Source organism: Homalodisca vitripennis, chromosome X (genome assembly GCF_021130785.1).
Source record: "Homalodisca vitripennis isolate AUS2020 chromosome X, UT_GWSS_2.1, whole genome shotgun sequence".
NCBI classification, from domain to species: Eukaryota; Metazoa; Arthropoda; class Insecta; order Hemiptera; family Cicadellidae; genus Homalodisca; species Homalodisca vitripennis.
Window position 1 is genome coordinate 8,802,755 of NC_060215.1, and position 13,816 is coordinate 8,816,570.

General features: G+C 37.1%; 1 protein-coding gene across 6 annotated transcripts in view; it reads left to right on the forward strand.

Annotated features, from left to right (window-relative positions):
* The window catches only part of LOC124368653 (protein O-mannosyl-transferase TMTC4-like), a 108,495-nt gene that overhangs the window by 19,569 nt on the left and 75,110 nt on the right, over positions 1-13,816 (forward strand). For all 6 annotated transcript variants that reach the window (XM_046825898.1, XM_046825900.1, XM_046825897.1 and 3 more), the window contains one exon: positions 8,785-8,967. In XM_046825898.1, coding sequence (XP_046681854.1) covers positions 8,785-8,967 — 183 coding nt within the window. The remainder of the gene's footprint in view (positions 1-8,784; positions 8,968-13,816) is intronic.

Here is a 13,816-nt window from a genome sequence, read left to right on the forward strand (position 1 = left end):
TAATTTAATTTTCATAAAAAGATGACTGCATTTTGTTCGAATTAATTTAACTGGTTAGAGCTGTAACAAATGCTTGATAAGTGTCAGACGCTTGACATCAACAAGATATCTCATGATGCAATGGAGTCAACTGATGATGATGGTGATAAACCAACAACTCACTTAGTAGCTCCCATTATACACACTTATGAAGATGGGAACCTTTCCGATTCAAAATAAGAAAAAAGTCACGTGGAAAAAACTTTGAAATAAAAAAATCCCAAAATTCCCACTCAGGTAGTGAGAAAATAAAGCATCCTGTGAACACACTTTTATGATTTAATAGAGTTAGACAAAAACCTACAGAGAACAAACACAAAACTCATCTGTCGGAAGCGCATGGCAAGGAAATGAAGTCACCTCCATTTACTGCACAGGTGCTTAGAGAGGGAGAAACTTACGAGGAGTTTTTTAATGATTATATCGACAAAGCTTCATGTTTTATCCAACCAGACTACATATGATAATCTTAACCAAACCGCCACTGAGGGAGCCAGCCAAACCCTGTCTAAAAAACTGAATCAAACCGACACTGAGGGAGCCAGCCAAACCCTGTCCAAAAAAACTGAATCAAACTGCCACTGAGGGAGCCAGCCAAACCCTGTCCAAAAAACTGAATCAAACTGCCACTGAGGGAGCCAGCCAAACCCTGTCCAAAAAAACTGAATCAAACTGCACTGAGGGAGCCAGCCAAAACCCTGTCCAAAAAACTGAATCAAACCGCCACTGAGGGAGCCAGCCAAACCCTGTCAAAAAAAACTGAATGTCACGGTGGATCCAAAATTATGCCGTCAACCCGTACTAACAATTAAATCACCACTCCAAATTTCAAACTCTTCAGAAAACCCAGAACTTTTTTAGACCCAACTCAAAGAAGCAAAACTCGATGCAGAATCTTCCTGAATTCAAATTTAAAGACAAGATTCAAATCTTCCATCAGAACATAGATTGGCTGTGCAATAAAATCGATAGATTAAATCACTTTTTAACACATCCACAAGCCCGATTTAGTTGTCCTCACAGAACATGGACTAAGTGAATTATAACTTTGAAAAATGTATGCTTGGTGGACTACTGTCTGGGTAACTGCATTTTGCAGAGAGAGTCACAGGAAAGGTGGTGTTGCCATCTACAAGCACACTGACATGGCTAATGAGGTGGAGAGTGTTAATATTGCTGACCATTCAGAAGAACTCGTATGTGAAATGTCTTCAATCAGGATAACATTCGAACAGGAAATCATGTTTATACATTCTTGGGATATATCGACCACCCAGTGCTCCTCTTGACAATGCCTTGGCCCTGTTAACTGATACCCTCAGCTTTGCTTCCTTGTGACAACAGTGGAATTTGTATTGTTGGTGATATCAATGTAAATTGCTTGCTTCCATCAGAGAAAATGTAGCATTATGCGAAGCACTCGCCACCTTCGATGTAACCAGAATACCGTTGCCTCCTACAAGAGTCACTAATACCTCTGCTACTTCCATTGACATTGTCTGCACCAATCTTAACACTGACAGAGTAAAAGTCATAGTGGAAAAATACGGGCCTTTCAGATCATATGGGACAGCTTTGCTACGTTGACGCCCCAATAAAGAACAAAATGAAGCTTTTAGAACTACTCACAGACAATTTAATCCTGACAACCTCCAGCACTTCAAGGACATCCTGTCACTTCAATCATGGGACAGAGTCTATCAGGCAGCTACAGCAGACGAGGCTTACATGAACTTTATTGATACCCTGACAATAGCCCTTGACATCACTTGTCCACGTAAAAATTTGCATACGGAAAAAAAATAGAGGAAAAATTCTAGCCCTGCACAACCCAGAAGCTAACAGCCTTAGAAAAGAGTTCATCCTGGCGCTTGACAAATATAAAAAAACTGGAAGTGAGCAAGACAAAGTGGATGCGTTTAACAAGAAAAAAATGTATGATATAAAACTAAAAACTCTAAGACGGGAAGAAGAAAATGAAAGCCTTATTGCTGAGTCAAGTAATAAATCTAAAGCCATCTGGAATGTCATCAATAGTGAGAGAATTTTAAGAAAAGACAGTGCAGGGGCAAGATGGCAGATTGATGTTGGAGGAAAGGTAGAAGAAGACCCAGACAAATTGTGTGAACACTTTAATATCTTTTTTTCCAATATAGCCGAGCAAACTCTACTGCAAAAACAATCAATCAAGAGCCATTGTTATGAGTGATACTTCTTTTCTTGGAACTTCACTTATGGAATGGAGACTCACTTCCTTCAGTGAAGTTTTTAACACTATAATGTCACTGAAGTCAACATCTTCTTCAGGTATCGATGACGTGAGCTCTAAGCTGCTAAAGTTTTGCATTGGTGAAGTATTTTTACCCATTACAGATATAATCAACAAGTCTTTGTCTCAAGGCATTTTTCCTAGCAAACTCAAAATATCTAAAGTTTATCCCCTTCATAAGCAGGGAAGCAAAAAGGAGCTACAAAATTTCAGGCCGATATCCCTAATCCCAACTATTTCAAAAATCATAGAAAAAAATAATTTTAACCAGAATTCAAAACCACCTTAAACTCAACAATCTCCTGCCTGATAGACAACATGGGTTTATCCCTGGAAGATCAACCACAAGTGCTTTATACCGATTTTAATAGAACACATCATTGACAACTTGGAGGAAGGAAAAACACAGTTACAAGTGTTTTCCTTGATTTAAGTAAGGCGTTTGACTGTTTGGGCCATAGTTTAATTATCAACAAAATTAAATCTCTTGGTTTTGGAGGGACTACAGTCAAGTGGTTTGAGAGTTACTTAAAACGGGAAGAGAACAGGTCGTTGAAATAAAACAAAAACCTGGATGGAACAGAGAGGACTGCAAGATCTGGGCCCTTGGCTGTTACAAGAGGTGTTCCCCAGGGTTCAGTGTTGGGCCCGGTTCTGTTTGTTCTTTTTACTGCAGACCTACCTAAGTATTTGGGTAATATAAGCTACCCAGTCATGTTTGCTGATGACACCGTTCTTGTAACGAGTGGCAATGCCATTGAAGACCTGGACATTCGTACCTTCATATCAATCAGTATGGCACAACAATATTGCTCAAATAACGACCTAGTTTTTAACGCTGCAAAGACCAAAATATCTCACTTCTGGACGATTAAAAAGAATGCTTGACTGAGCCCCAGATCTTCAGAGAGTTGACAAACACAAAACACTTAGGCCTAACTCTGGATCAAGGCCTTTCCTGGAGCAATCACACCGACCAACTGTGTTCAAGGCTTAGCTCTGCAATCTTTGCAATGAAGAGGATTAAATCCATTGGTACCTCTATCGCTTTGAAAGCCGCATATCACGCTCTGTTCGAATCACATGTTCGATATGGAATAACTCTGTGGGGAAGTTCATCTGCCGGCAACCTTCATCGTGTCCTGGTATTACAGAAGCGGGTTATGCGGATCATAGCAGGACTACAGCCACAAGAATCTTGTAGAGAGGCTTTTAAATCTTTTGAGATACTCACCGTAGTGTCCATATACATCATCGAGGTAATCACCCACGCCTCAAGAGAAAGATTACCAAGGGTTGGTGACGTCAACAGCTACACAACAAGACGGGCAAATGATATATCCCTTCCAGCGCATAGAACAACCCTTTACACCAGAAGCCTTCCTATAGCGGTGCAAGACTCTTTAACATGCTTCCAGAAAACTTCAAAACATGTGACTCTAAAACTCTGAAGAAAAGATTGCACCAGCCTGTTGATAAACTCTACAATTTATAGTTTGAATGAGTTTTTTAATTCTGTTAATGCTATTATTTAAGACATGTATGTGTATGTATATGCATTCATATATTTTCTCCTCATATATATTTTATTTTTACAGAAAATGTTAGTTGATATCAAATTTTAAAGATATTTTCTCTTTGCATTTATAATAGTTTTAAACTAGTTTACCTACTTCTTGATGACATCAATTTTTACTGCATGTGTTGACTCTGTAAACCATTCTCGATGAATGTGTGTGAATAAAGATATTATTGAATTGAATTGAATTGAAAATTTTGGGAGAGATCAAGACGACTGATATTTTCCGTAGTGGACAGAAAAAAAAAAGGCAAGTCAACTGTTTGTTCCCAATTTTGTTCCTTAAAAAAGTTCTTGACCGATTTCTTTGTTGAGAACGATCTTTCATCAGTAAAATGTCAGTAATACTGAATTATTTAAATAATAATAATTGTTTGCTAAAGCAAAAGCAAAAACAGGTCGTTTTCCATGAGTAGAGTCTCACTCATGGTCAACTCATCTAGGAAGGAATGAGGGCACACAATGTCAACCAGATCCTCTTCCTTCAGAAGAACATTATCCAAGCATTAGCCAACCTTGAAACCCCGTAAAGCATTTAAAGACCTAGAGATCATGACAGTTGTATCTCTGTTCATAAAGAAGGTACACTCTGCATGGACTTACTTAAACCACCAAAAAAAACAGAGACTTTTCACTCCTACAAAACTTATCACGGCTCTGCATTTGACTTGCCAGTTCATCGCAGCACTCTATTAGAGACAAAAAAAATCTCTTTACGCTGGTTGTAAGCTCCGAAACCGTCTACCTGCATTCATGAAGGACATCACAGAAGATGACTACGACAGGAGCTGAAGATGTGGCTGGTGAGAAGACCAATTAGCATGGATGAATTCCTCTGTGACGACGGAGAACTCCCACAATTTGTTCAGAACCGAATATACATACTTATGTGAATTTGCATTTTTTGTTAAATTGACAATATTGTATTCTTGATGAATGTACAATAAAACAATTTTGACTTTGACTTTGACTTTGACTTTGTTCTAGTAGGATAATCATGAATATCCTGTCTAGTTGTAAATTTTTCAAGTTGTTCATTTACACTTATAAGACAGTAGAATATGTAGATATTAGGAATAGTAATTATTTTTAGTTCTCTAAAAATTGGAACACGGGTCTCTCTTTTTGAAACATTGTTCTTAACATGTAAAGCATTTTTTTGCCATTTCAATACTTTTACTGCACCACAGCAATTCCCCCATAGAGTTATGCCATAACTTAAGTATGAATGGAAAAATGCATAATAGGAGGCTAAAAGCATATCCATAGTCAGTGGCGGCTCCTGATAAGTGGTCACGGGGGTGCACACAAGAAAATAACAGTAGGATTAGATAATTAACTTACGTCGCCAACATAGTTATCGTCTCAATATAATAGTAAACAAAATATTTCAGTCCTTTTAGGCTCTTTATAGCACCAAATTGATTTGTTTGTAAAAGGTGTACAAGACTGTGAGTTATTTCGTGCTGTGGAATGAATAATTCGTAAAAAGAAACCCCTTAAAATTTGCAACGATATTTGACTACTTGCATTTTAATAATTGCTTATAGCCCAGAAAGTAATTAGCAAATATAACTGATTTATTGGCTAACAAAATGTTTATGAACATGGAAATAAAAGAAAGGTAATGTGAATACAATCTTATTTTTCTTGATACAAAGAAAAATGTAAGGTTATAAGTAACTTTGAAAATAGGTTAAATAGGCTAATTGAAAATTAACTAAATGTTTCATGAAATCATAGTTCAGCATTTTATACACAGTTTTTCTCCAATTTGTAAGATGATTAGTTCATGTACAGTTTTTAAAGTTGAAGTCCATCCTTCTTTCTTTTTGCCTAGCAAAAACATCGATTACACGCTCATTAAAGTTAGGTATACTCCTGATCATACCCTTTTCCACAGACAACATAGCCAATGCTGTTAGTCTTTCTTGCCCCATGGTACTTCTCAAAAATGTCTTGATGCGTTTTAAGGTCGAAAAGCACCGTTCCGCTTCCGCAGTAGTCATAGGGATGGTAGAAACAATGGTCAAAAGTTTGTGAGTTTCTGAAAATGAAGTCTGTAAGCCATTCTCAATAACGAACTGTAACAACGGCACAGTCCCGTTCATGACTTGAAAATCTTTTCGTTTGTAGATCACTGAAAGTTCTGTTTTCAATCGTTCTTTGTCTAAAAATGAATACACCTGCACTGTTTCTTCCAAAAGTTGAATGGGAAACGTTTTCTCATAGTGCGTGAACTTTTTTGAATCAAACAGAGAAACCGCTGAATGGTGTGTCAAAAAAGAGTATCTCTCTTTTATTTGATTGGAAATAACATCACACACCTCTTTTGCGGCAATTGTCCTCGTCACATGAATATTTTCATCACGTCGGGCTCTTTTCACAGGCATAGGTAGTTGATCAACATCAATTTTGACACTATCCATGTTTTGCCTTTCTTTTTCGACGCATTCAATAAATGTTTCGACATTTTTCTTTGTTCGCACAGCATCGGTGTATGTAAGCTGTAGTTGATTATACAAAATGTCAACATGGGGCATGATTTTATGGAACACTGCGAGCCAAAATATAAAGTTGGGATCCTCTAACATACGTCTGATTGCCCCTGCTTTGGTGATAGTGATTGCTTGATGTGATGAGGCCTCTATTTCCTCCATGCAAGCAATTAAATCTTCTCTGTATTCATACACAGTGTTGCCTGTACGGCTCTTGAAGTTCCATCTAGTTGCGGAAGCACGAGGGATTCTTCTGCCAACTATTGTGTCTAAAACTGCAACTCTTTGTGGAGAATTGCTAAAGAAGTTGGTCAAATCACTCAAATTTGAAAAAAAAATTCTCACTTGTTGGTTTTGGCTTGTAGCCTGTCCAACTACCAAATTCAGTTGGTGTGCATAGCAATGAACATAAAATGCGTGGGGATACATTTGCTTAACAAGAGTCTGTACCCCTGCATGATGTCCACTCATTACACTAGCGCCATCATAGCTTTGTGATATAAGTTTGCTTGGATCGTCTACAACACTTTGTATTGCACTTTTAATACATCTAGCTATTGAGTCAGCATCGTGACCAGTGGGTTGAACAAACTGCCAAAATCGTTCTACAGGTTGGCCATCAGGCAAGACACAGCGGAAAACTATGACTAATTGAAATGTTGATGAAATGTCAGTAGTTTCATCAGCGATCAACGATAAAAACCTAGTAGTTTTTATCTCTTGTTTTATGTTGTCCTGCCAAACGGCAAGCATGCAATCAAGCAATTCGTTTTAGATGATCGGATACTTTTAGATGTACCTTTAAACACTGTTGCATTGTCCAGATGTTCTTTCAATGAAGCATCAAATTCTGCTGAGAAATTTACTAGTCCCCTAAAAACGCCAGGATTTGAAGAATCATCTTGCTCACGATGGCCTCTGAGTGCTAACTCAAAACGCCCCACAAAAATTAATACAATCAATTAGTTTGGAAAGCACATAACGATTTTTAGTAACCTGTTTGTTGTGCTTTTTAATATTTTCCCTGTAAGCACAGTCTAGCTGCTGTCGAATGTCTAACTTGCCCAAAATATTAAATTCCAAAACTGAGTTTAAGTGTGACTGAGAACATTCATGTTTTCTGATTTTTGATTGCAAATGGGAAAGATCAGCAACCCCATATTTTACCCAGTTAGATTCACCAGTTTGCTTCGAAAAAAGTAAACAGGGGAAGCAATAAAATCTATTGCTTTGTTCACATCCACAAATCCACGGGGTTCTGGTATATACGTTTTGATTGAATTCCCTCTTAAAGTCTCTATTCTTACCTTTGGTTACGTGAACAATGTTAAGTTGGGGGGTCGGTTTTCCACTTACTTTAATTTCAACCTTTCTTTCGAGAGATAAGTTAGAAAACCTAAGTTCTTTAAGTTCAGTTACTGTCACTGCCATATTAATCAAATGAATAATAAAATATTACAAAACACTCACATACAAATCTCTGTAACAAAAAACAACACAAAAGAGACACAATATTCACAAACAGCGGTCATTACGACATTCACACAGCAGAGACGCAAGGAAATGAGGTTATGTATACATCAGCTGCGACTAGCCGTCGCACTACTGGCTCGTGCACCCACGCTGTTATATGAGACCCTCCTCCCACCGCTTCCCCCCGCATGCCCCTCGCCTATCCCCGCTTAGATGCCAGGCAGCTCACTGCACATGCACTGTCCGCGCGTCTCTGCTCGATTCGCTTCGAGTTTAACGCGTCATTGTTGTTAATAATTTGTTTACTCCGTATTAACTGAATGTTATTTATGTTGTGGATTCAATAAGAAAGTATTTTAATTATATTTTTACCCTAGGGGGCTCAAGTGCTCATGTGCTCAAATGGAAAAACCGCCACTGTCCATAGTTATACAATGTTTCAATTTACTCAAGAGATAGACTACTCTAGATAATTTTTTACACAATTGATCTATGTGATGTTCTCAACTTAATTTGCTGTCGAGGTATACTCCTAATAGTTATACTCCGAAGGGATATTTTTATTTTAGGTCGATCCTGCCCTTGAATAGCAATTCCCATTCTATTCCTTAGATTTGTTGCTATTAACTAAGTCATTTTCTTTCATATCATAACAGACAATTTTTTCTAGCAATAATTCATGCAGATTGCAATCAAATGCCTTTGATAGATTAATTAAAGACAAGTATAACATTTTTGTTCTCAAAATTAAAGATGGCATTTTCAACCACACTTTTAGTAAATAGCCTTTACTATGTTAACCTTTGGCAGAAACCAACATTGCTTTTTACAGAAAAACTTATTTTGTCAAAAGTATCCAAAAAGTCATTCTTTTGGTAATATTAAAAGCCAGATGCTTATAAATAATAGAGATATTTCTTGTGCAGGTGGTTCCAGTGGTGGGCAGAGCTGACCTTCTCTGTGCACTGTTCATGTTCTGTGCCTTCTTGGTTTACTGTCAAGCCTTGGAGAGCAAGACAAGAATATTAGTACATGTATTCTTACTCTCTCTCACTGTCCTATTGGCAACAGCCTCCATGTTTGCCAAAGAGCAAGGCATCACCATATTGGTGAGTGAGCATGTTTTTACTTTAATGTACAACAGATGTCAGTTGTAACATCAGCAATGTTTGATAATAAACTCAAGAGGGTGTCTAAAAAATCGCAAATGCTGTAAGAAATATAAGGCCTGACAACTTGCTCTTATCAGCACTCCTAGGGAACAATACAAAGTTCTAAATTTAATTAAGTTTCTAGAACACCATTTTTAAACATATAGTTATTGCTTACATTTCCATTTTAAACTGTGCTGTCCGACAAAAATAAGAAGAATTTTGCAACAAAAACAAGTACTTGAATTGAAAAAAGTATCTTGGTTTTGAGAGAAAAATTGAAATTTTTCTCTACAATTCACAACACTACTTAACATGGAATTTAGAACATTTATTTTCAAGGCTATAAAAAACACATACAAAAGTAAACCAGGCTGTAAAAGCTAATTTAAAAAGGTTCTTGTTATGCTAAATTATGGATGTGTGTCTGCCCGCGTTGATGGTGCCAAATGAAAAAGTTCAAAGTAATGGATGTGTGCCCCTCGTTGATGGTGCCAAAACGGAAGAGGCTCTGATTCGTATTCAGCAAATGAAAAGGTTCCACGTCCCTACTAAAAAGATAGGGTTCAATATTGTAACTAATGAGGTTTAACTTTGAATTAAGGTCCAAGTTTGTAACATCAAATTTGTTAAACTTAAAACGTAAAAGTCACTACGTCAAATTTGTGGGTCACTAGGTTATATAGGTGTGTCACTTGTTCATTAAATTTCTTTTAGTACACAACACTAATTTAAATTGTCCTTAAATTAAAATGTAATTTTTAAAATAAATTTAATGTCATATAAAAGTGTTGTAACTAAAGTTTTATATTATATTAGGTTACTCACCTATGATGAATGGTTGATCATTCCAATAAACATCAACATTCAACTCTCTTGGTGAATGTTACTCATATTGACGAGAATTCCTGTTTTTCTTTCCATCACTACTTCTTCCTTCTTAAAAAATTAAATTAGAGTAGCAGGAGCACTAAACCATTCATTCTATTTATACATTAAAAAACTCTTCTTTGTTTACCAGTTTTCTATACATTAAGGAAAACTTCACACCATTGAACTTTAATTCATAAACTTACTTATGAATCTAATTCATGTGTTCAGTAAATCATCACCATTAATTGGTAATTTAGTTTATGAAAATTCCTATAATTTGGGCCTAATTCATTTTTTATAATATTGAAACAAACGTATATAATTTCACTACTTTGACTAATATAAATGACGTCAATGTTTAAATAAACTGCACTACTGATATGGTGCTCCAACCATACATCCTAACTATTCAAGATGCTAACCAAGGAGGAGGCCGAGGAAGGTGGAGCAGGGTGGAAGGAGTTTCCTTCCCCTTACAATCTTGAACCTTCACCAATATGGTCAAAATGCAATATATCTCATCATCAAATATGAATTTCATTAGTACTCTGTACAATTTAATTATTTTTACCTATTCCAATACAAATTTATTTAATTTGATGCTTATACGTGGCACTTTTTTCCAATGGTAACTACGTGACTGTATAATGTGTGATCAACTGTATCCCCCCTAACCGATTTGCCACGAACATCCACTAATTTGAATTTTTGTTTTTCTTTGTTGCTGATCTGTAACATATTTTCTCAGACAAAATTTGTTCTTCTAAAAATGTTATCACCTCAGTATAGAATTACATCTATTACATAATCCACAATAAAAACAAATTCTTAAACAAATCACAAGTCGAAACTGGAGATAGTCTATTAGGGAATGAAGATGGGGTTACCCATGAGTTTCATACCTGGTACTTTGGTCAGAGTTTTCACACTTGTCCTTGAGGAAGAGCTTTATTGAATTATTGAGTTGATTCTAGCAGAAAAATCAACCAATCTCTATTACACATGCATGTAATGACTAAGTAAATTCGTCAATGTCCCATCATAAGAGATCAAAACATAAATGGGTATGAGACAAGAAGCAAGAGTCAAATACCAAACTGGGGGTTACAGAACGGTAGTTTATGAACATTTTCTTTCACATATAGGTGTTCACTTTGAATGTTTTTGTTTACCTATTTTATGTATTTGATTTTCTATCTTTCTTATTATTTGATCTGATTTTAGTAGATTATACAAGTTATAAATAAAAAGAATCTACCACATAAAAATCCAGTTTACCAAAACGACCACTTAAAAGCAATAATTTTATATGCCATGCATGTTTGATGATATGTGACTTCCTCCATACCCAAAAGCTAGCTGATATGTTCCACTATATAAAAGTCCTTACTGTTCTTTTTTCAATGATATATACTTTTAGTAGGTTATCCGTTCATAGAAATGAGTCATGGGCTTTTTTGTAGAACCATGTCAGGTTTTTTTTATATATAAGGTTTTTCTACTTTAGAGTTGATTCTGTCTCTAAACAAGAAATATTATCTAAAAACTAGCAACACCATTAACATCTTTATGAAGTTCTTAGCAAAATAATTAAATTTAAAGTTATAGAATGAAAAGTAAGCATTTTAGAAACTAAACCACAAAACAACAAATGAACAAATGGAGCAAAAATAGCAGTATTTTATTAAACTTTAAAATTACTTATATCAGAAGTAAATCAACAATTTAGGGAGTAATTTAATATTCATAGAAAAACATACAAAATTTAGATTGAATCTGTGATGTTGTGTTACATTTTTTTCTGGATGGTTAATGAGTAATCAATAGATTGCCAATGTCCATAAAAGATGCTACATAGCCTAAGGCTTTAACACGTTCGCTGCAGGCGGCTACTCTGGTTACCGCTGCGCTAGGAGCGGGCGGTAACTATGGTTACCACAGGGCCTTTGTTCTGAAATGAGGTCAGTGTGCGGCTAGCACTCAAGCTATCACAATGCCATGTTTCTCGCTCCTCGAGAGGTACTTTTCCCGCATTTTTATGCACTTCGTTTTCACATCAGACTTTTTCATTATTTTTTAAGTTTTTTAGTAATAAGTGATTTTGTAACATTATGGATCTTTCCCCGGGACCAAGTGGTGTACAATAACCAAGTTCTAAGCGTACAACAGAGCCAGTATTGAGTTCAGATGATGAGGATGACAATATGGACGATGTGGAGTACCAGACAGACACGGAAGTTGAGGATCCTGACTACGAGACCAACCCACGCCAATGGAGTGCTCACAACGTAACTGGATTGAGTTCAGATGATGAGGATTGAGCCGGTTCAATACCTATATCTCCCCGGCTCATGTGTGTTTTATATAGTGTATGTGTGTGTGGTTTATTGGCTGCAGAGGCCACTGACCTTTTGAAGGCGTTTGGCCTTTCCGGTAGAGTGGCGTCAAGACTCCGAGCCGTGGTGTACTGGTTAGGAGTAGCTCCAGTTTAAAATTTTGTTTAATTAAGTGTTTTGTTAGTTTTGCTGAGCTGTTTTCCTTCTGACATGTGCGGCTAAGTTTACGGCCCCTCACTGATGAGGTCCAAGAGATGAGTAGTTTTTCTCCTGTCATCTCTCCATCATGCGTGGTCGCAGAGAACCTTCGCTTTTGCGCTCTGCTGAAGGACGGCCACCATGATGGACATTTCTTCTAGTCAACATCTGTGATACCCTGCTCATATTCTTTATTTATTTGTTATTGTTATTGTTGCCATTTATATAGTTTATATTTTGTTATTTAATTTTAAGTTAGTTTTAGATATTATTTAGTTATTTCTTGGATTTCATTAGGAGCCCGCCCTTAGCCGAAGGATACCGGGTGGAATTGGCATTTCTTGTTTCAAATTATGGCGTTTCTAATTTTTGTATGCAGGTGCACCTGACAAGGATTGTTTGAGGTATATACTATTGCAGGCACTTTTTATTTATTTATTTATTTTTTTTTTTTATTTATAGTATATATATATATATATATATATATATATATATATTTATATTGACTGGATAGGCCTATGTTATGTCTTAGTGAATGAACCTGAGTATACTGACCACGGTGTTCTTTATTTTACCTAGTTAGTTTTGATCCGGCATCCCGTTCGCCGCCATGGGCGCGCGCTTCCCTGATGGTTTGCTGTGGGTGTGCGAGCGGCGATGTACCGGTTTCAGGATGACAATATGGACGATGTGGAGTACCAGACAGACACGGAAGTTGAGGATCCTGACTACGAGACCAACCCACGCCAATGGAGTGCTCACAACGTAACTGGATTGGAATGAAAGATATTCCCTTTACTAGACAGGAAAGATGATGACAAATCTCCAATTAGTTTTTTCACATTGTTTGTGGATAGTTTTTTTTAGAGGGAATTGTTAAGGCAACCAACAAATACGCACTTGAGTACACTTTTTCACATTTATATAAACTTTTACATTCGTTTTGATTTATATAGGGTGCGGCAAAATGATCTGACGGTTTTCGCCACCGTGCGAGTAAGTGGTGGTGGGTGGTGGGGATAAGCGTGTTCGGGAGCCCACATGTGGACATTTTCAGTAGCCATGGAGCAGTGGTCGGCTGAGCATCGTGCGTTCGTTGTCGAGGCGTTTTTTAAAAGTGGCGATTCCTGCATTGCTGTTCAGCGGCAGTTCCGTAGACGTTTTAATGTTGGTCCCAGAGGAAGAGTCCCAACTCGTAACACGATTATGTTATGGGTGAGTAACTTCAGAGCTACCGGTTCAGCTTTAAAACGTAAGTTGACTGGACGTCCAAAGTCAGCCCGGACACCAGAGAATATCAATCGAGTGAGAGATGCGGTGGAAGCCAGTCCTCGGCGGCCGGCCCGTAAACAAGCTGCTGCTTTACGCATGTCTGACCGCTCGGTACGATGAATATTGCG